The sequence below is a fragment of the Tribolium castaneum genome, chromosome 6 (genome assembly GCF_031307605.1).
Source record: "Tribolium castaneum strain GA2 chromosome 6, icTriCast1.1, whole genome shotgun sequence".
Taxonomy (NCBI): domain Eukaryota; kingdom Metazoa; phylum Arthropoda; class Insecta; order Coleoptera; family Tenebrionidae; genus Tribolium; species Tribolium castaneum.
Genome location: NC_087399.1, coordinates 8,985,776 through 9,009,176, shown reverse-complemented (window position 1 = coordinate 9,009,176; position 23,401 = coordinate 8,985,776). Strand labels below are relative to the sequence as shown.

Sequence of the window (23,401 nt, the reverse complement as noted above, 5' to 3'; positions counted from 1 at the left end):
GTAATTACTTTTAAATTTAGATTTTAGAATACATGTTCGCGAAATGATTAAAAAACGCCCAAATTTTCTTGGGTTTTTGTGATGAAATTCCTAGAAAAAAGCAAAATCTTGCAAAAAATCTAAATCACACACAAATTTAACACACTCAACAAAGTAAAAATAAAACGATTTCCGAGTTAATTTCATAATGTTTTTATTTTTATTAACAAAATATCGCAAAATAATCGCATTTCTTGACTAACTTATTTCGTAATATTTCGATTCGATTTAACAAAATCTCGTGAAGAAAAAGTGAGCTTTTAACTCAAAAACGAATAAAACGCTCGAAAAAGCTAAAATTATAACAATTTAGGTCTGCATTAATGATTTTTCGGCTTAATTTTGAGGAATTTTTCCAAAATAATTGCGTTACTTAGAGAGTTAAAAAAGTACCACAAGATCAAAAAAATAGCAAATTATAAAGTAATTTAAGTGTTAACTTAGGTAAGTCGATTTAGCCAAAAAGCAAAAGTGTAGCACAAATTTCGACTTATTTCAATGATTTTTCGGCTTAATTTTGACGACATTATTGGGCTTCTAAATGCAAAACGGCAAAAAAAGTAAAAATAAATATCGTAACAAGTTAAAGTAATTACTTTATTTATTATTATTTAGTTATTTAATTAATACTAAGTGATGGAACTCCTAACTCTTATACTTCTAATTTGACTTAATAAATTGTTGGGAAAGCAGACATTTATTTTGGTTTTATAATTTATTGGACCAACGTTTAGCCACCTTTTTTAGGGCTTCTTCAGGGTAATATTAATCTAATCTACTTCTAATTTTAAATATGTGTCACAATATGATAAAATATGTAATAGTAAAGAATAAGAAAAAAAATCAATTATTTTAGATTTAAAAAAGGTAGACGACAACGAAAAGAATTATTAATTATAAATTCTTATTTACTATTTTTTAATTTAATTTAATATTGGCATTCTTTTTAAGTTACAAAGGGGTCAGTACCAAATGAAATGCCTGGTATTTTGGGTTATACAGGGTGTCCGTTTTTGTTCAAAAAAATAAAAAAAAAATTTGAGATGACAAATTGAAAATAATATAATTTAATAATTTAATTTAATTGAAAATTATAATTATGACCAAAAAAATTATTGATTATTTATTAAATTTATTAAATCTTCATCAGTCTTCAGTAATTATACGTCTTACTTGAAGAGTGTTTGTGCCATGTTAACTTCAAGTAAGACGTATAATTATTGAAGCCTGATGAAGATTTAATAAAAATGGAAACGTCGCTAAAAATAAAAATTACATTTTTTTTATTTTTCCCCAAATTTTTTTTCAGCATAAAAATGCGCAACTATGCCCTAAATTAACAGACCTCTTACAATAACTGAGATGGTGGAGCTCGAAAAGCGAACACTTTATTAAATTGTCTTATTTTAAATCGGGACCTTTATCTAGATAAATTTTTCATGTTTCTATTTATAATTTGAACGATATTAATTTTTTTCGTGCCCCGTTTCACGCCACTCCGTTTAAAGTTATATCCGATTTCAAACCGATTTTTTCTAACTTCTAACCGATTTTTTTTTTAAATCAAATACAGAAACAGCTAATTTCGAAAATATTTAATGATAATGGCAGTCGATTATTAAAAAAATATATTTGCTTTCAACACTTACTTTGATCTAGATGTAGCGGCAAAAGCAGGATAAATTGCAAAAGAAGCGCCACTGGATCCCTGAGCAGTAGCGGCACTTCGTTTTCGACCGGCGCCAGTGCCGTATCACTTGGGGGTTTCGGGGGCAAACCACACAGCTGCTGGAAGGTCATCCAAGCCGGCCACATAGCCAACACTCGAGCCACGCGAGCGTGGACCGAAAGTACATGAAGTAGAGGAACTATACAATCGCGTTTTGGTAGGAGTGGATTAGGTGGGTCACGTGACATCACTAAAGTCCCGCCTCGTTGACTCAATTCCGTCTCGAGATTGGTCCGAGCGATTGATGTGACAAATAGGAAGAGACTTTGAGGTATAGGACGATCACTTTTCGATCGAAGCATCGGTTTCAATTGTGTACTACTTGTCATAACTTCCATTATTTTTCCGATCGCTTCCGCCATACTTGTATTACTCTGCAATTGTGTTCAATTAACAACCATTATCAAACGTTACAAGTGAAAAACTTACAGGTTTTTGGTCGTTTTCACGCAAAAAATCGCTCAATTCGTCCAAAATTTGCGACATACTGGAAGGATTCGAGCGAACCATTTGGGCACAATCGCCCAATTGGGGCGCCAGGGGCAGGACCGAGTTCGCCAATTGCCGACAAAGCGGACAAAAATACTCACCACTGAAAAAAAAATATGCAATTTTAATTTGATTTGTTGGAGAAAACTAAAAGTGAAGAATAATGAAAAATAAAAAAATGAGAAAGAGAGTGAATTAAATCTTTATTAATAGATGAAAAGTTTTCAGTTTGTACAGAATTAAATATATTATAATAAATAATAAATAATGGATGTATAAGACAATTTAAAGGTTGTAAATATAATAGTAGTAGTTCAGAATAAGTACGTAATAAGCAACGTTACTAAAATTTTAACATAACAAATATTTTATAATTTCTAAAATTAATTATTTCATTCTAAAACTCAAAAAAATTAATAAAATGATGCTTTTTATTAGATGACATGGCAGTTGTAAAGACAGTTGAGTTGTTTAATGGTATAAGTGTTGTTAAATGTACCTTAACAGAACTCGTCGCAAAGAAAATTAAATTGTAAATCATAGGTAACGTTTTTGGATAAGAAAATAATGTTCCTGTTATTTTTACTAAGCATCTTTTCGACATAATTTACTAATTCTTATGCTTGTTAAAAAATTTCACAATGTAATAAATTATGTTTCTAGCTAAAGCTGTAGAAAAAAATAAAAGTAGAAAAAAAAGCCATTCTGTAAATTTTTGGTCAGGTTTCACAAAACTTTTGCAAGAAATTAAATTTGGAACCAATTTCTCGTTTCGGTTTAGTGAAATTAAAAGAAAAACAACAGTTTATGGCTCAGAAAGTTATACAAATAATAATTTTTCGCCTTATTTTATTACAAAATTTCGCTATTTAAATGCGCTTCAAAAAGACAAATATACGTAACTTTAGGTTTTTTTGCCAAAATATTACGGAATAACCACGTTCCTAGCCAGAAAGATACTGAATTCTCTCGGAAAAAGAAACACTTATAGGATTTTGATTCAAATTAAAAAAAAAATTGAAATCAAAATCGCAAAAAATAGTACTTCAATCCTGAAAAAAACTAAAAAATAATACCATTTTAGACACAATTTTGTGATTTTTTTCGGTTTATTTTTAAGGAAATGTCGCGTGGTAGAACCATCGAAAAGGCAACAATTTTGTGAAGCAGTTTTAAAAAATTAACTATTTACCTTTCAGACTTGTTTAAGTGTGAATAAACTGCAAAAAAGCAAAAAATCATGTCATTTTATATTAAATTTAAAAATGTTGTGGCTTATTTTCTGACAAGACTGACGATATACTCGTTATGTTTCTCGCTAAAATGCACTAAAGAAAGGGTTAAAAATTATGTCATTTTTGAACTAATGTAGTGGTTTGTTGTTCAGGATTAATGAAATAATAAAAAAAAATGATTTTTATCTAAATGTAACTTCTCGTTTTCAATTAGCGAAATATTTTTAAAAAATCACGTTTACTCATGTTTTTGGTTCCAAAAAGTGCTTACAATTTTTAGAATAATATAAAATATAAATAATATAAAAACTATTTTACAGCTTATTTCGCTAAATAATTCGGTTTTCAAGAAAAAAAAAAGTACAACTATCGTTGTTTTTTCAGATCGGTTTAATAACATAATTAGAAAAAATATTCAAATTTTAGATTCGTAAGCCCGCTAAAACTTCGAAAAGCATGTCATTTTTGAAAATGAGCTAGTGACTTTTTAGTCTGATTAATTCAAATTTACTGAATTCTTTTGAGAAAATTGCCTTTTTAACCTAGAAATTGTCCAAAAAACATTTTATGTCATTTTCACCATAATTTTGAGATTTTTTTGACTTATTTCTGACATTTTGCGACATACTTTTGTTTCTACTTAAAAATGTACTAAAACTTTAGAAAAAAGTAAATTTTCGACCTAATTTAGTAATTTTTAGGCCAATTTTAACAAAATAGTGAATTGATTTATTAGCTAAATATATAGCAAGACATTGATTTTTCGGCTTTTTCAAAATTGTAGCACCACCTACCGTTGTTGTGACCTCAAAGTTTGCAAATACGAATTAAGACAGTCTAGGTGAAGATGGTGGCCACAAGTTTGCACATGAACACCTCCATCCCATCCAACGTTCACTGATAAGTACCAAGATTTCTGAAAAAAAAATCAAATTACAAAAAAAAAACAAAAAAATCGGCAAAACCTACAGGATCAAAATATTGATTCAATTCCTCCAACCGTCGGTCAAACTCGGCACTCAACGTATCATCTCGTCTCAATGACGTTCTTTCATCATCACAAGTTGGCAACACTGACTGACCATGTCTCCGCCTATGCCCGATAACACTAGTCGCTTGAATCCAAACAACCAACCCCATCGGTTTCTCCTCAGTACTGGGCGTGGCTTGGTTACAAATCACACAATCGTACTCCTGTTTACTCACAAACAACTCCTCGTCCGAATCTGCAAAACCAATCAAATGACACAAATCCAAATAAACCCCACCCACCACTTACTCAAAACGTTATCATCCGTTTCCATCGCTTCCATAAACTGTTTTTGTTTTGAAGCAAACTCTGCCATTAATTTCTGTTGTCTTTCTTTTGCTCTCCTCCTTCTTTCCTCCTTCTCGCGATTCTCTCTTTGTCGTTTCGCTTCGTCCCGTTCTTCCTGACTGGGCCACAACTTTATCCTCGCCTCCAAGACACACCTTCGACACTCCTCATCCAATCGCGAGATTTTCCTCAACAAACGTCCAATAAAAAACGGCCCGTCGCCAATCAAACCACGCCCTTCATCATCCTCCTCCTCCCCTTTAAAACTATCCGGAACGCCCGACAATTGCGAATGCAGCTTTAACAACAACGAAATTATACTTTCGTTCAGTTCAACAGTGGGCGGAGTCGCCCCGCCCCCTTCCAAAGTCGGCCGCCTCCTGTACGGCCTCCTATGACCCGAGGCGCTTGACGTTGACGGAACCAACTCATTCCCAGTCCAAGGTCTCGCAACTTCATTTCCGGCCGTAATCGCCGGAAGTGCAGGCGGTTCCGAATGGGCGGGGACAACAGAACGCGTCGTCACGGCAACAGTCATATTATCCACGTCCATTGACGTCGACGGTGGGAGAGCTAGCACGGGATTGGTCGGCTCAAAACCGGGGGAGGAGTCTTGCGGAACAAACACCATCAAATCGGTACCTGATTGGTCCCAACCGGCTGAATCTTGCAGCATCAAAATATTATTCCCATCCGGATTAACATCGGACATTTCCGTATCAACTTCCGAATTTTCCCACTCGATGTCGCTATCACTACTATACGTCATGGGGGAGACTTCAGGTTCTGGGGTTAACACAATTTTAGCGATGGGCGTGGCCAAATTTTCAAAAATGCAATCAGACGAGTACCAATTGTCGAAATTCATATCGTTTAGTGGTTTTGATTGGTGGTGGTAGAACTTTGGCTCCGCCTGTTCTTCTTTTCGCTCGCTAATGGTCACCGCTTGATCCAATAGGAAAATAATTAAAGCTGTTACATCTTCGGGAATTTGTCCTCGAACGGCCTTTTGTAAAATGACCAAAATAACGGCATGGAAGACCCTTGATTTTAAAATCAGTCTCGGATCGTCGTAGGCTTTGGAACATGAGGTGGGTTCGCGGAATGGTAGCCACGGACTGATCCCACCTTTCAATTTATTCGCATCTTTGACACTAAAATAATTATTTACATTTACAGTCATTTGTTTATCTCATAGTCCAACTAAAAAAGTTTTTAAATCAAAATGTTGAGGATACGCTTATAATTTTTAATAAAGTTTAGTCAGAAACAAAAGTTTGTTTCATCCAACCAAAAGGAAAAAAACGAAAACAAAGTGTTTTTTTAAACTATTCAAAATCAGAAAGAACAAGAAAAAAAGTTTTAAATAAAAACTGTAACGTACAAAATTTTACATAAAATTGCTGAGCTTTACTCGTTTTCAGATTATTTTTGTCACTTCGATTAATTCGGAAAGTAAACGGTTATTTCGTAAATCAGTTGCAAGTGTAAGCAAACGTAAAATATCAAAAGTTAACTAAACAGTCCGAACATAAACTTGAGGACTAAAGAAAATACAGAAAAAAAAAATTAACAGTAAAGGCACTATAATGTCTCTCCAATGACTTGTAAAAAACATTTTAAAATCATGGTAAAAACAAAAAATTGTTACCACTAATGTAGTTTCGTTTTTGCTGCTGAATTCTAAAACAGTTTCTCATTTTTAGCTAATTACTAATTACTACTTCGATTAATTCGGAAAGCTTGAAATCCGCATTCTTTTGATTCCAAAATCCTTTTGCGAAGTACCAAGAACTCGAAATTTCAAAGAAATAAAAAATCAATTGATCGATGTTTGATCATGTTCTTAGAAATTTGTGAAATTTCAAATAGGAATTAAAGTATAAAGAAAATAAATAACTTCAATATTTGCTCATAAAATATCAAATTTTTTTATGTATCTGGTATAACCACAAGTAGGCAACACATAAAATCCGAAAACAAGTTTTCAAACAAAATTTAGCAATGTTTCAAACCAAAATATATAGATTCCATTAGAGTGCGGACTCGTTGCTCCCCCAATGTCATGTTTTTTTGACACAGGACAGACTTCATATGTTACTGCCAATCAAAGCAGAGAACACTTCCAAAATTTACCCAAAATAAACTTTTTTATATTTTATACAGAATTGTAAAATTACTGGAGAAGGACCATAAATGAAACCAAAAGAGAGTTATGCAACGTTTCGTCTTATTACATAAAACGTCATCAGGCAAACAAACTTATAAGAAACGTTGCATAACTCTCTTGGTTTCATTTATCCCCAGTAATTTTCCAACTCTATAAATTTCAACTTTTGGAGAACGTTACACTTATAAGTTTTTTTTGTATTTTACAATAACCATCCTTGTCCTAATTTTTTATGTCCGTCGATAGTCACAAATGGTTCAAAAGCTCTCTAAAATTAAAGTTAACACAGTTCTTAGAAAATAAAAAAAAGATTTATAAACAAACGTTGACATTTTAGCAAAATCTTGAAAAATTCATATCTTCCTTATTACGAAAGATACACATTTGAAACAAAGATATTATACAGGCACTTTATCACAGAAAAAAAGAAAAATATTTGAAAGTAGTTGGCCATGGAAAAATTATTTTACATAAAAGGTGTGAATAATCTAGAAATTTTTGAACGCTTATTAAAGTAAAAAACGTGAAACTATAAAAATAAGCTACGTTAAAGTTATTTTCAATTGAACAAATATACAACAGTCGCAGATTTTAATTACATAAAAAATGTGCAGAAAATTGAAAACGATATTTTTTATCGCAATCGGGATTTGATTTTGGATTTTGGATTGACATTTTTTTGTAAAATAAAATTTTATTGACAGCCAATCATACAGTTAATATGATTTTTTTCCGATATTCCATGTTTCATTAAAAAATAGAATGACAGTGTAAGCGTGCTATTCTAAATCTAAAAACAAATAAATTTTATTGATTGCAAAAATTTGATATAATAATTTATGGTGTTTTTGAATTGATATTACTGTTTAAAAAATCATTAAATTATAAATACTTGTTGAGTTAATACATTTTTCATAGTTTTAATTAAAAATCCAAAATGTTTTCATGGCCTACTATCAAGAAAAAGGGAAATGTTACGTTTTTTTTTAATATTTAAAAATAATGTAATAATAGACAAAACATATTCAAATCAGAAAAAATGTACTTTTTTCAGTTATTTTATATCAAAACTTAGTTTGAGTATAACTACGTTTAAATCTGCATTCACTGAGGAATATTTTGCATAAAAATTGAAGTTTCTATACGCAAAATTTGTCTTTTTTTAAATTTTTCACTTTTTGTCTGGCGATGAAGGCAATTTCAAATCCAAAAACGACCTTCAAAAAAAATATTACACTAATCAAGTGTTTCTGATAATTTTTTAAAATTGTACACATCATCCGTCTACATTTAGCCACCATGAACTTTATTAATTTGAATAAAATAAAAAAAGTCAAAAAACATTTTTGTGTAAGATTTTATGCTTTACAATTGCTATTTAAAAATTTTTTTTCTAGCTGTTACTGATTTTGAATAATCTCTAAACAAATTGTATTTTCATTTTTTCGGAGACTGTAACAGAAAATTCTTTGATAAACGTTTTTAAATACTCCACACATTTTGAGTTAAATGCCTATTTGAGTGTATACACAGCTGACTTACTAATCCGTGTAGCGATCCATCGACGTGTGGAAATCACGTCGATGTACGGCACGTAACAGCACATGAATTGGATCGTATAAATTCTCCCAAACGTGTGGCTTAGCCGAATACATCCCTTGCTGTAAATTACCACCACTGGGATCCAAAACTGGCGGTTTATAATCGGCCAGTTCGGCCAAAAGTGTCTCAAAATCGCGCGTTTGAGACGTACCACAACGTTCCGGCATCAATTCCATTAGTTGCGAATGCGTCCGATCACTCATACACAACAGCGTTGCCATTTCGAGACGATTCAGTTCGGTTTCGGACAATCCTAACAACAATAATCCAAAATACGCAAAAAAAACTGGAGAAAAACTCACCAATATTCGTCCGAACTGTTACAAGAGTGGCCAAAAACGTCAAGAAACTCTCCAACATTCGATTGTTATGTTCGGGTTTAAGGTAGGGGTTTTGAGGAGGTCGTTCAGCAAGACTCAGAGATTCGGTTACGTGGAACCTATACATCGTGACTTTTGAAGACTAATCATTAAGAATTGAGGATACTCACTTGTCGATAATAAGAGAGATGAAGTCGTTGTAATTCATTCGCGTACATGCGATTTGGAGGAGATACAAATCGGCGTCCACCATCGAATTACAGAAATTTCCTTGGATGTAAGTCATGGCTTGGCCCTTGATTTGGAGACCGTTGCGGACCCACAAGTCGTTCAGAATTTCGTAAAACGCCACCTGAAAAAAAAATAAGAATTTTTACTCAAAAAGATTTCGTTCTTGCCACTAAACAAAATCAATCAATTATCTAAGGTATCTAAGGTATCTAAGGTAAATCTGCTGAAATGAATTTTTTATTGAACATTAAAATCTAATAATCACACAAAAGTCAACGTTTGCTGTTAAATGCTTTATTTTTTCTCTATTTATTTTTTTCTATGTAGAATTTTTCCACAATTCCTCTGGGAATAAGTAACTTCCACATAAGCACGGAAATACAGATTTTTATTCACAAAACTAATTCCATTTTTATTAAAAGTTCCATCATGTATTAGCTGTTTCAAAACTATAAAAACGCCAATGTCGCATTTTCCCGAGTTATTTTTTTAAATAAGATTGATAAAATTGTAAAATAGTTATTAATGATTGGATCTCTCATTGAAAGTATAAGTAATAATTATTATTTATTAGCGTTGAAATTTCTGCTGATGTTATTTTTTCAAAATTGATACATCTAGATGACAACTATACTACCGGCCCTGATGGTATATCTCAAATGTTTTTAAAAAATTGTGCTTATGAATTGACATTGCCATTACAAATGCTGTTCAATAAATCTCTTGATCAGTCTCAATTTCCGGATATTTGGAAAATCTCATATATCAGACCTGTCTTTAAAAATGGTAGTCGTGTAAATATTTCCAACTATAGACCGATATGTACCCCATCGTATATATCAAAAGTTTTTGACTCCATTATGGCTGACATTATATCATTTTCTGTAAAACAATCTGTTATTGAAGAACAACATGGTTTTTTCAAGGGTCGCTCTACGATGACCAATCTTTTTCTGTTTACTGAATATATAACGTCAAATCTTGAAAATAGATTCCAAATTGATTGTATATATACTGATATGTCAAAAGCTTTTGATCGCATTTCCATTGAGTTATTAATATCAAAATTAGATAATTTAGGTTTTAGGGATCCAGTCCTTAGTTGGATTTATTCTTTTTTATCTAATCGTGTACAGTATGTAACTATAAATGGTGTTAAGTCTCGCGCAATTCACCCATCCACAGGTGTGCCTCAGGGGTCACATCTAGGCCCTATTCTTTTTTCTCTATATATAAATGATGTCAAAACAGCGATCGAAAGCTCTGAAATCCTTCTTTTTGCCGACGATGTAAAGATTTTTAAAGTTATTATAAATCCAAACGACTGTGATATATTACAACGTGATTTAAATAGTTTTTGTATGTGGTGTAAAAAAAATTTTTTAGAACTGAACATAAATAAATGTAAATCACTAAGATTTTCTAGAAAATTATATTACAATCTACCATCGTACTTTATATCAGGCAATCAACTTGAATGTGTCACTCATATTCGCGATTTAGGAGTTATTGTAGACAGCCAGTTAAGTTTTGACTATCACGTTAACCACATTTTGTCGAAAGCAAACAAAACATTAGGATTTATAATAAGACAGTGCTCTGATTTTTCAAGTTTGCGTGTTGTAATGTTATTATATAATTGTTATGTTCGTCCAATTTTGGAATACTGCACAATTATTTGGCAACCTTGTTATAATGTTCATATTAATCGAATTGAAAATGTTCAGAAAAAATTTGTTAAATTTGTATGTTACAAATTTAACATATTTTATGACAAAATTAATTATATAAACATTTTAAGTTATTTAGGACTATCCTTACTATCTTCTCGTAGAATATTTTATGACGCGTCGTTCGTATATCGTATATTGTCTGGTAATGTAAATTGTAATCCTATTCTTCCGCTATTTTCAATAAATATACCCGTTTGTAACGTTAGAGAGCCTAGAATGCTTGTAGTGCCTTACCACCGTACCAATTATGGGAAAAATTCTGTATCTTCTAGGCTGTCTAAAACATGCAACGTACTTTCTGGTAAATTAGATTTTATAGGTTTACCTAAAAATAGATTTCTAAAAGATTTAAAAACTGTTATTGAACATAGTGAACTTAGCTCTTTTAATACTTAACACTTTATTTTATATTAACTGTATTGTACCTATCTGTGTTTGTATTTATCTTTGTATTTTATATATCACTTGTACTTGGCGTGGCCGTTAATAAACATTATTATTATTATTTTGAAAGTATAAGTTATAATTATTATTTTGAAAGAAAATGCGACGTTGGCGTTTTTATAGTTTTGAAATAGCTAATATTTTAGCATTAAGGGTACAAGAATAGAATGAGATAACAAAATTGCACAACCAAAAAACCAGGAAAGAAAAAGTTCCGAAACGCGAAGTCTAGTTACACCTGAAACTTGGAAACAGTATTCAATTTTTACAAAAATTTGGTGTCAAAGAGGACAAAAATGACAAAAGTTTCAAGTCACAAGCTCTTAAGGATCTTAAAATAGTATATTAAAGTATAAATGGATATTGAGATCTTTAAAACACGCGCGATTTTTCGAGCACGACTGCGTAGCTGGAGTGCTTGAAATAGAGCAAATGTTTTAAAAACCAGTTATCCACGAATACTTTACGTTATTTTTTTATGAAAAAAAAACGCACGTTTTTGAAAGTTGGATATCCACGCTGCAGCGCTTTTTAAATAAGCCAAATAAATTACCAATAAAAAACTAATAGTCACATTCCTAAATGATTCCTATCAACGTTTGTATTAAGGAAGTACATTATTGTTTCCTCTATACATATGATTTTTTTATAATTTTTCTAAAATTTGAATTGCTGAAAAAAAAATTATTATTTCTGATAACATCTTGAAACAAACAATAATGGTTTCATGTTTTGTGAAAAAATTATGTCAAAAAATTAACGCTAACCAAAAAAATTAGTCATTGCATAGCTCACATTTAATCGTGATGAAAGCTCTAAAATTAAATTGCAACAAAATTTTACTGAATATCAAGAATTAATTAATTACTAATTAAACTATAAATTGAGTTAAGTTGTCAAGTTGTCATAAAAAAGACCACATTATTTGCGAAATAGAAAAGTTTTTTGTGAGGCCAACATTTTTTTTTGTAATTCATAAACAAAACAATATTCAAGTATCAATTATTTCAGAATGTTATTACTTAAAAAAAAGTAAATAAAATAAAAAAATTGAAAAGTAGCCATTACTTAATGACGCCATTTTTTAGTTTTTTAAATGACAACTGACATTTTCTGATATCTTTCTGGTAAGTTTAAAAAAATTCAAAAAACTTAAGCAAACATAAATAAAAAAAGAGAAAAAAAAATTGTAAAACTCATTGCGAGTATTACACTTAATCTATTCGTCCATGATTTATTTTTTTATAAGGGGTGAAAGCTCTTGTTTATTTTTTGTGTTTATGTGAAATATTAAGTGTTTTCATGTCAATTATACAAAAAATAAAAACAAAAAATGATTGCCGTTTATAAAATAAGCCAAGACCAAAAAGATAAAGCCCATTAGTTATTTCAAAACTATGTAAACGCCAACGTCGCATTTTCTCTCAAAATTTGTTCTTGTTATCCACTTCCAAAAATTATTAGCTAATGTAATTTATAGTTTCTACTATAAATCTCGTAATTAATAACTATATTACGTTATTATCAACCTTTTTAACAAGAAATAATTTGATAAAATGCTACGTTAGCGTTTACATAATTTTGAAACTTGTATTGTATATTATTAGCTGTTTCAAAACTATAAAAACGCCAACGTCCGAATTATTTTTTTAAATAAGATTGATAAAATTGTAAAATACAGTTAGATGTCTCATTGAAAGTATAAATTACATTAACTATTATTTTTTTTGAAGTGCATGAAAAATTTACAACAGCTAATATCTGAAACAGTAAACAAAAATGTAGGTTGCCATTTAAAAAAAATAAAAAGGACGTCAAAACAAATGACATCATTAGGTGTCACTATGATTTAAAAATAGAGAATTTAAAACAATAAAATCGACCTATTCGAGGATTTTTATTATAAAAAATTGTAGAAAAATCATATAAAATTCACCTGCACAGAAAAAAGAATAAAGTATTTAGTAAAAAATTGTTTTTTCTGTAATTATTAGTTTCTGAGTACAATAAAAATACACTTGTAGCTCACTGACTCTGTATAATTAATTAACCACACGAAAAAAAATTTTTTGCTCTGATCCATATTTTTGAAAATACGAGTACCCTTAAAGATACAAGAAAAATGTAAGAAATAAAGATGTAGAAACTTAAATTTTCTCACTCAAGCCACTCAAGTGACAGATTGATTTTATTCTTTACCGGTTGTTGAATGTCAGGAAACACTTTAAAGAACCTAAACAATTTAATAAACAAATATGCTCCCGCTTTCTTTTTTTTGAAAAAAAAAACTGTAATTCTATCAACTTTGTCCCTTACACTTTTCTTGCTTGTTTTTTTTAATATAGTTTTTGATAACAATTTTTGCTTTAATGTAACGCCCTATTTGTAATTTTTGTTTATCTTTCAATTATTGTTGAACCACCATTTTTGTTTCAATGCTCTTAAAACTTAAACAGAACAACTACGCTATCTTGTGACAGTAATGGAACTAACAAGAACAGAGACGGTATTTATCTGTATTTGTATTTAATATCTAGACCCGAAGTCTACCGTATTGACTTTATATATTATCAAAATACGGAAATTTTTATGATAGACAGGTAAATGCGATGTTTGCAAACTTTTATCTCACCTCCTTGAACTGATAAAGGGACTTCAACTTTTACTCCTCAGTTTGCTTACATTAGTTAAAATGTTTCTCTACACATTTGTAACTTTAATAATCCTAACCCAACCTAGTGTTTTCCTTGCTACGATCAGTGTTTCTGAACTAACAACCAAATTCGACGAAATTGTCGACAACTTCTCCGAGCTTTTCCACAGAATGGACCAGGATCTCAGAAGGTACGACACGAAAAAGAGGGAGGAAAAATTATTCATGGCATTAGATCGCATCAATCTTAGAATAAAAATAATGGAAGGCCGACTTCACCGTGGTATGCGACTTATTAGATTATTAAATAAACTACCACGAGAAGTCCGACAAGAATTGCATTCGCACGACATCCAGACCAAGCAAAGTTTCATCGACTATTACTTCTCACTTTTTGAGCAACACGTTAGAGACTTTGACGAATATGAAAAATCGACTTTGGTTAAATTCAGTGAAGGTGTCGTTTCAAATAATTTAAATTCAGTTCGTTTCTTAATGGAAGCAATTTACAACAATGTGGTCAGAGACGATTTTTTGACAGTGTTCGAGAGACAATTCGAGGTAAGTGTTTCCAAAAAAAAAAAAGATAAAAAACTAACATAGTTACAAACAGCCCAAAACGACTCTTTTCTGCAACGAAACCTTTTCACAACAAGAGGCGCTCCATCAACTGTTAAACGAAATTCTAGTCACAAATTTCAAGAGTTATGTTCTTGAACAGTCGGCTTACCTTATCAAAAAACACAACAATCAAGGTAAAAAATAACCACAAAAATCAAAACTTATAGTCTTTTGAAGGTAACTACACCAAAGAGGTTGAACTTAGCTACAAAGAATTTTTGTCAAGGTCTTACAACATCACCAAGTCTTTTAAAAAATCCATGAGCGAGGCGTCACGAGAAGTGTGGAGATGTGACCCTCGGAAACACATCAGAAACGAAACTTTTGTCGAAATTACGAATTTTCTTCACGGTTTTATCCTCAATAAAGCCAATTTAGATTCTCGTGGCCAATGTCGCGACGAGTGCAGTGAGTACAAAATGGTCTTAAAACCAAAAAACTGCGAGAAAAATTATTGGTGTAAAAAACAGACCACTTGTCCGAAAATTATCGACTGCCAATATGTTGATTCGTCCATGACTGTGTGTTCCAACGTAAAAAGTAAATAAACGAGAGATTTTCTTATAAAAATTTTCACTCCAGATTATGGCAAAACATAACCGAAGGTACGATTACGTACAATTTGCTGACGGAAAAAATTTTGGGGCAAAAAAATCATGCAATGGTGACTCAGACTATTTGGAAACGTACAAATTTTGGTTGATTTGGAGTTGTTCCTATTGCTTCTGCTTGTGCGACGAAGGGCCAAAATATTTTTCAGACAGATATATAAATTTACGGCTCGCCATGTCAAACATAAGCGATAACAAGTACTTTTATTTTTCTTTTTTTAATTAACACCACTTGTGATAAGTCGAATTTTAGAGTTGTCACCGGCTTGAGATTCGTGAAACACAACCAAATCATTCACTTGCAAGTCCAAGAAGGTAAACTCCTCGAACATGGAACAATTGATCCGGATTCAGTCCAATGGGTCCCGCCAGAAAATTACAAAAGAACTGACAGAAAAATCCACGAAGGCCAAGACTACCAAGTCATCACTTGGGAAAAACGAAGCATCGAGTTAACCGAAATTATGGCAAGAAACGGTTCGGTTGTAACCGGTGTCAGATTTAAGAAAATCGGTTCGCGACTTGAGCTCGAAATCATGATAACACCGTTTAACTTCACCACAGGAAAACTGAGAAATTATTCCGATCAGTCAAGTATTTTCGTAGAAGCTCCAAATATCCATCTGAGACACAGGTACGAGTAAAAAACCGGATATTTATTCATCGTAATTGTTTTTTTTAATTCAGATTTGGGAAAAAAATCACTTTATCATCCCCGGATGTTCCCACTCGATCAACCGCACCTTCCACTCATTACACAACAGGAAAATACATTGAATTTACAACCACAGATGTGTATAAGGATGCAGCTCAAACCACGGTACCATTTTTCGACTCTCAGCAAGTCTACAACAAAAATCCGGTGCCCCTTTCAGGGGTCGGTCTCTTTCACAGAAGTCGGAGAGGATCAGGGGGGTTTATAGCCCCGAAAATATTCACTTACGATTTCAGCCAACATTTGTAGTTGTTGTAATTAAATTTTTGCTAAAATAAAGTGTGTGTTTTTAAAAAGCTTTTATTTAACTTGCTTTATTGTCTGTTTGATGTTTTCCGAACAAAATTTGTCCGGATGAATTGAAATCTTGCATACTTACGTAATTTGCCGTAATCACGGCAAAGGATATGTAATGTAAAAGGCGCACTATTCACTCATTTATATAGAAATATATTAATACCATATCATTTTCATTACGTTTTATTTCTACGAAATGTCGCCAATTTTTTTAAATTAATTTGTCTTGGATGACAGTCACTGAAGAGAGGGTAGAATGTGGTGTCAAATGCTAACAATTGTTTTCTACCACATACCGCCGAAGAAATGCAAAAATCAGCAAAATAATGGTGTTACAACAACGTGAAACTGCAACTTAATTAAAACAATTAAATTAAGTAAAGACTTAAAAGCAAAAAATAAAAAATACAGGGTGTCTTAGCTAAGACTTTCGAGCCTGATATCTCAGATATTTGTCAACGGATTTTTATGAAATTTGAAATGCAGATATTTTAGAAGATAAAGATTAACATTCAATTAATGCAACAACTCAAGTCTTATATTAAAAAAATTATCGTCAGTGAAACATGCTGTCAGAAAAAACTCGTTCGTGGAAAACGTCTGTTTCGCGAGAAAAATAAGCAACAAACTGTTAAATGTGGGTACAGATGCAAAAGCGTAGATCTCTATGAGACAAACGAGCACTACCATTGAATTTTGGTCGATCCTACTCGCAGAAATGTAACTGTCACGCAAGGGACATTTCACAATTATCTCTCACCCATACAAAGTTAAAAAACAATATTTTTGACTTACTTTTGATACTGGATGCTTTAATTCTTTCAAAAAAAAAATAATAAAAGACTGAACAACAACTGAAAAATTCTAGACACTTGAACATTCAGGACTCTGGAAATGTTTCGTACACTGCTGATTGGATTCTCTTCAAAAGCTTGAATTACAGCCCCAACTATTGCTTCGTTTCCAGTGACGTGTTTTGTCCTCACTCGATTTAGTTCAGGTGCGCTTCCTGTGTCTTCAAATTACTGACGATTCTTTGAACTTTAAATTTCATAACATTTTTCAAAAAGTCCAAAGACACTTTCCATAGGCGAATATTGATTCTTTTTTCAACAACACAGAAATTTCAGCCACTGTTGTTGGTTTTTAAAGTAATTTCACCAAATTAAAACAATTTTACTTTTCTGACAGCGCACACACTTTTGACAGTTTTTTTCAGTGGTACACAAAATCCCGCATAGAAATGCTTCATCAATTGTTTCATAAGGTGACTGCCCAAATATTACTATCAAAATTTGGATTAAGTTTTTAACAACAAAATTTAATTTTTTCTAGGATTAGCCGAGCGATTTGGTTAAGTTTTTGTGTGGCCATTTATTTTTCGGGGTTTAATGATCCAACGGTAATTTGGCTTAATTTTAAATAAAAGAAATGTGCTTTAAATTTTCATTTTTTAACTTAAGGTAATTTTTTGACCCCTAATTGAAAGAACACCTCCTAAAATATGTGCATTCTAAATTTCATAACAATCCGTTAAGAAATAACTGAGATATTAAGCTCAAAAGTCTTAGCTGAAACACCCTGTATACAATGTGTTCAAAAATGGTTGTTCATCAAGTTGACTATGGAATTCAAGTTGTTTCAAGGATGAGGTTTGTCTTGACTTATGTTTTATATTTTCGTGAGTTATGTTGTGTATTTTTTCGTTTTTGGATTCGAAGCATTAATTGCATTACTTTGACAGATCAGCCACTTTGACGGCATTCACAATTTACATTAAGCGGCCAAATACGTTCAAATTTCACTTGAACAACCATTTTTTAAAACATTCAAAAAAAACTGTTTTCTTAAAAAAAACTCTTATTTACAAGGTGCAATAAAAAATAAAAATAATGTTTTTCCAACAAAAGAGAATATTTTGCTGAAAACTTAAGATTCTAAAATCTTTGGGAATAAACATAATTCGTAAATCAAAACAATACAGCATTACAGTATTTCTTTGTTCAGTAAACCAGTCCCAAAACTTTTATTTTCCAAAAATATTTGTGCCTTTTTAAGTGCATCTTTTAAACAAAAGCTTATTTTCAATTCTTTTATATATTTTTTATTATTTTTTACATACACCAGTAGTCAAAGAAAAAAATTTTCAAAATTCAGTTTTAATTTTTTTGGTCATCAAGATTAGAAAAACCCAGCCACGCGTAAACCCCCTGCTTGTTGATAAATTTGATAGTCGATTGATAATAATTATATCAAACCATAGATAAAATTAGTTTCAACAATTTTTTCAGTTTCAAGTTTATTATTATTTAAAATGCGTCTCTTGTCAGGTGTTGTGATTCTTGTTTTCTTATTCCAATCAACAAAACCATTCCCGGCACTGACAGCTTTCGAGATAACAGTCGAAATTCTTGAAATGGCGAACAGTTTATTCGAAATCTTCGACACAGTCAACGACAAAGCCGACCTAATTCAATTTGTTACCAAAAGCAAAGAAACGGCACTCCTTGAGAAATTAGACAGTATGAATCTTAGGATTAAACAACTTGATGACAGAATAAACGGAGTGGGTATGTTTGAAATTGATTAAATTGGTAAAAATTTCAATTCGTTTCAATTCAAGACCAGCGTCTTAATACGATTATAGAAATGTTGAATCACCTGCCACAAGTGATTCGACACGAACTGAACTTGCAAGATATTCGAAACAAACAAAATTTTCTAAACATTTATTTCGCTACAATGGAAAGCTATGTGCGTAATTTCGATGAACTTGAAAACTCTACGATTGTCAATTTTTGTGAAAACGTTGTATCAAGCGATCCAAACTCGGTGCGTTTTTTAATGAAAGCAATCTACAACCTTGTAATTACGGACGACTTTTTGAAAGCATTTCTAAAACAGTTCGAGGTAAGTGTTCGTGAGAAAATCACAAATAATATTTGTAACAGCCCAGAGGAATTTTTTTTTGCATCGGAGCCCAATCACCGCAAGAAGCTCTCCATAAATTTTTGAGCGAAATTCTTTTAATCAATTTCAAAAGTTTTTATTTGGAACAGGTCGCTTACAGTATTAAAAAACAACAGCTGAAACAAGGTATATATACGCAATTTTGCTTCCCTATTGCAATAATAATTGCTACTTAAAGGTACTTTCACTAGAGAAATTAAACTCGCAAAAAAAGAATTTATTCGAAGACAAAACTCTATAATTAAGAAAATTAATGAACACATGTCGAGGGCGTCCCGAGAATTGTGGAAGTGTGATCCCCCCAAGCACGTCGAAAGTACAATTCAAACACTGAAGTTTGGAAAAAATACAATAATTGCTTTTAGATCAAACTTATTTGAGAATAGGAAATTTTCTTCACGCTTGTATCTTCAATAAAGCCCATCTGGACCCTTTGGGAAAATGTCAAAACGAATGTGATGCTTACAAAATGACAAAACCTCAAGAAAATTGTCGCGAAAATAAGTGGTGTAATAAACAACTACCAGCTTCCAGAATTATCAACTGCCAATATCTCGATTCTTCAATGACAGTTTGTTCTAACAAGGTAAGTACACAAGCACCTAAACATTGATTATTCAATTCTCGATACTAGAACACGCGAAAAAATAACAGAAGGTATCAGTACGTAGAGTTAGGAAATGGCAAAGTTTTGGGGAAAAAACAGTCTTGCCGAGGTTACAAAACCGATTTGTCTACGTACATCTATTGGATAGTTTGGCGATGTTCTTACTGTTTTTGTCTGTGTGACGAACAGTCGAGAGGAACGGACGTATACATTAACTTAAGGCTCAGCCTAGCAAACATGAATGACAACAGGTAAAAAAATTCACAAAAGTTAACCGATAATACAGTTGCTTTTTAGAGTTGTCACAGGTCTGAGGTTTGTAAAGCACAATGAAATCTTTCATTTGCAAATCCAGGAAGGTAAACTGTTGAAACGGGGAAAAATCGATCCTGATTCAGTCCGATGGGTCCCTGTGGACAATTACAAACACTTCGACACAATTGAAGGCAAAGACTTCCACAAAATCACTTGGGAAAAAAGAAGCTTCGAACTTAGCACAATAATGGCACAGAATGGATCGGTTGTAACCGGTGTCAGATTCAGACTGATCAGAAATAGCCTAGACCTCGAAGTACTGACAACTCCCTTCAACTTCACCACCGGAAAACTCCTCCCAAGCTTGAGCACTTTCAAGGGAACACGGAACCTCAACCTGCGCCACAAGTAAAAAAAACCTGACCAACTTTTCAGAGAAAAATGAACAAAAATTTCAGATTCAAGCAACAAGTTAAATTATCAAAACCGGATGTTCCCACAGGATCAACAGAACCTCACACCTTAATCACAACGGGACAATACATCGAGTTTAGAAACACAGATTTGTACAAGGATCTAGCTCAAACCACGGTACCATTTTTCGACTCTCAGCCAGTCAACAGCAAAAATCCGGTACCACTCTCCGGGGTCAGTCTTATTCACAAAGGACGAGAGGGATCAGGGGGGTTTATCGCCCCGAAGATTTTCACGTACGACTTTAGCCAACATTTAGAAGAAATCAGTTTAGAAACAGTTAAGCGAAAACAGCGGTTACGAAATTGATTTAGATAAGATAACACAATCTGTTGTAGAATTATAAATAAAGTGTTTTTTCCTTTGTTTTGCAATATGTAATTGACAAGTCAAATTGTCCTAATTTTAAAACAGAATATTTATTTTTACGATAATAGTTATCATTTACTATCAGCGTTTCAACACCTATCTCATCAAGTCATCAATGATCTGTTTGTTGTTTTGGCAATTTCCGAACATAACAGATACTAATAAGCTGTTAGATAATTAGGTTGGTATGCTAGGTAAAATAATCTAAATGCTAAGTTGTAATGTATTTTTAAATAAAAATTTGCTAAGAAAAAATACTGTAATCTCTAAAACAGTTCCGTTTCTGATTGATTGACAGACAACCCAAAGCCTAAACCGCTATATCTAGAAATTAAATTTGGAAGATAGGATCCTTAGAGGGTGTAGGGATCCGCCAAAAAGAGATTTTTCGAAAACCAGTCTCTATGAAGGTGTGAAATGAGATGTTAAAATTTAAATAAAAATCCGTCATTTTTAAAGATAAATTAAAATTAAAAAAACACGTGTTTAACGACTTTTCAAAAATTAACCCCTGACGCCCGGTATTTCAGTTGACGGTTAAAACCACAAATATTTTGGTTACCAATTTATTTCTTGGTTAAACATATTTCAGTGCTTGGCTATGAAGTAACCAAGTTTAAAACCTTTACGATTATTTTCGGGGTTAGTCATACTTATGCGTAATATTCTTATTTTTCTAACCTAATTTTTTCCCGAGATATCACACAATTTTGCCACTTTCTGCGACCCATTTTTGGCTGTGTTTTGGTGGCGTTGTAATTATTTTATATGAAACATGAGGGCTCAGAAATCAAAAACAGATTCCCACTTTTAACCCAATTTTTACTAAAGCAGTGAAATACGCAACGTCGCATTTTACCAAATAATTTTTTTTAAATAAGATTAATAAAATTGTAAAGTACTTATTAATGATTATATTTCTCATTGAAAGTATAGATTATATTAGCTATTAGTTTTTTGAAGTGCGGAAAAATTCACAACAACTAATATCTAAAACAGTAAACAAAAATGCAGGTTGCCATTAAAAAAAAATAAAATCGACCTATTCGAGGATTTTTATTAGAAAAATTGTAGAAAAATTATATAAAATTCACCTGCGTAGAAAAAAGAATAAAGTAGTTAGTAGAAAACTGTTTTTTTTTGTAATTATTAGTTTCTGAAATACAATAAAAATATACTTGTAGACACTGCCTCTAACCCATATTTTTGGGAATACGAGTACCGTTAAAGATACAAATGAGAAATAAAGATGTAGAGACTTAAATTTCTTTCAAAATAAACGATTCGGTTTATATTTAATGTATTTTGCGCCAAAAGAGTTTTTCGAAGAGGATGTCATTTAAGTTGGAGTAATTCATTGGATTCTAAAATTTACAGACATTGCCTTGTAGGCGATAACAAAATACTGACGTACTACAACTGTTGAATATTTTTTGGAGAATTTTTTTCTAGTTTCTGGTAGTTTAGAAAATAGAAATCGATAAATTGAATAGTAATATAATATTACTTTTTTATCTTTATAATTTTTGTTGTCCCGTCCGTAATCGCAAACATAAAATGTTTTTATTTCTTACGTTGTTAAACAAAATCAATTTTTTTTTATTTCCACTGTTGAACTTTAATATTGCTAAAGCCTTTAATAATTAAAACCTGTCTGAATAAATTTTTTAAAGCTACTTTCAGACACGAGATGTCCCGCCCGTCATGTGTAAACAAAAAGTAAATTAATCAGACGCCATTGCACAAGGTTTTGTGGTTTCAAAAGTTTACTTCAAAAGTAGTTGTTGGAATTAGTGCCTTTTAAATTAACAGAATTTTATAACGATTGTTCAACGATAAAAATAAGAGGTCTTTTTTGTGTCCCGTCCGTCATCAATTTGTATTTATTTTTCCTGCTCATATGGCTTTAATTGTATGTTACAAATAATTTGACTGGTATTAAGTTCCTATAAAGAAAAATTCTACGGATACTGTTCGTAAAAACTGAAAGTCAAATCTAAAAATTTATGTTAAAATGGAATGGCTCTACAGCGTGCTCAAAAACTGGCGCACCAACTCAATGGTGTGTGGTAGAGAACTGGTTACATATAAAGGTAAAAATAGTAAAAAAATTCTTTGTATTAAAGTTATTGATAAATAACGGATTTTAGATAAATGATATGTGGCAACGTTGTCTGACACTCATGATCACAACAGAATTTGAGCAACAATAAAAATAAATTATTTTTGAAACGGTTTCCTAGGAAATAATTCTCAGTGTTGGCACATCTACACATTACGATTTTTTGGATAAATTTTATTTTTTTTAAATTAAAAAAATTGCTAAAATCTGATAGTAAATTTAAAAATAATTATTTATCGTTTTGTTATGGAACGATTACCTGGTATGAAACATGAAAACATAAAAAATAATGAAAACTAAAGAAGTTAACACAATAAGTTTGTAGCTCCAGATTTTTTAAAATATGACTTTAGGAATTTTTTCAACATTTTTCCCGTAGTCTGCACTTGCTTCTCAA

The 23,401-nt window shown here is 31.7% G+C and overlaps 2 protein-coding genes across 2 annotated transcripts in view; one reads left to right on the top strand and one right to left on the bottom strand.

The window, feature by feature from the left end:
* Ubr3 (Ubr3 ubiquitin ligase) overlaps positions 1-23,401 on the bottom strand; it is a 56,912-nt gene that overhangs the window by 9,909 nt on the left and 23,602 nt on the right. Inside the window, exons 7-14 of the mRNA XM_964327.5 lie at positions 9,073-9,254; positions 8,885-9,021; positions 8,523-8,835; positions 4,772-5,964; positions 4,462-4,718; positions 4,287-4,408; positions 2,198-2,360; positions 1,689-2,142 (exon numbers count right to left, since the gene is read on the bottom strand). Of these exons, the coding sequence (XP_969420.2) occupies positions 1,689-2,142; positions 2,198-2,360; positions 4,287-4,408; positions 4,462-4,718; positions 4,772-5,964; positions 8,523-8,835; positions 8,885-9,021; positions 9,073-9,254 (2,821 nt within the window). The remainder of the gene's footprint in view (positions 1-1,688; positions 2,143-2,197; positions 2,361-4,286; positions 4,409-4,461; positions 4,719-4,771; positions 5,965-8,522; positions 8,836-8,884; positions 9,022-9,072; positions 9,255-23,401) is intronic.
* On the top strand, positions 13,961-20,879 carry LOC658059 (uncharacterized). Its single transcript, XM_015982413.2, has 15 exons — positions 13,961-14,524; positions 14,577-14,718; positions 14,762-15,117; positions 15,167-15,393; positions 15,449-15,829; positions 15,883-16,158; positions 17,844-17,859; positions 18,471-18,777; positions 18,831-19,117; positions 19,159-19,303; positions 19,356-19,493; positions 19,543-19,763; positions 19,812-20,035; positions 20,082-20,447; positions 20,498-20,879. Exons 1-15 carry the CDS (start codon positions 14,003-14,005, stop codon positions 20,820-20,822), a joined length of 3,933 nt encoding a protein of 1,310 aa, XP_015837899.2. The 5' UTR covers positions 13,961-14,002; the 3' UTR covers positions 20,823-20,879.

Bases quoted from the DNA above. Each gene is read 5' to 3' on its own strand.
- LOC658059 (XM_015982413.2), top strand. From the start codon at position 14,003: ATGTTTCTCTACACATTTGTAACTTTAATAATCCTAACCCAACCTAGT. The intron at 15,394-15,448 runs GTACTTTTATTT...GTCGAATTTTAG, and splicing joins TCAAACATAAGCGATAACAA to AGTTGTCACCGGCTTGAGAT. The intron at 20,036-20,081 runs GTAAAAAAATTC...GTTGCTTTTTAG, and splicing joins GCAAACATGAATGACAACAG to AGTTGTCACAGGTCTGAGGT.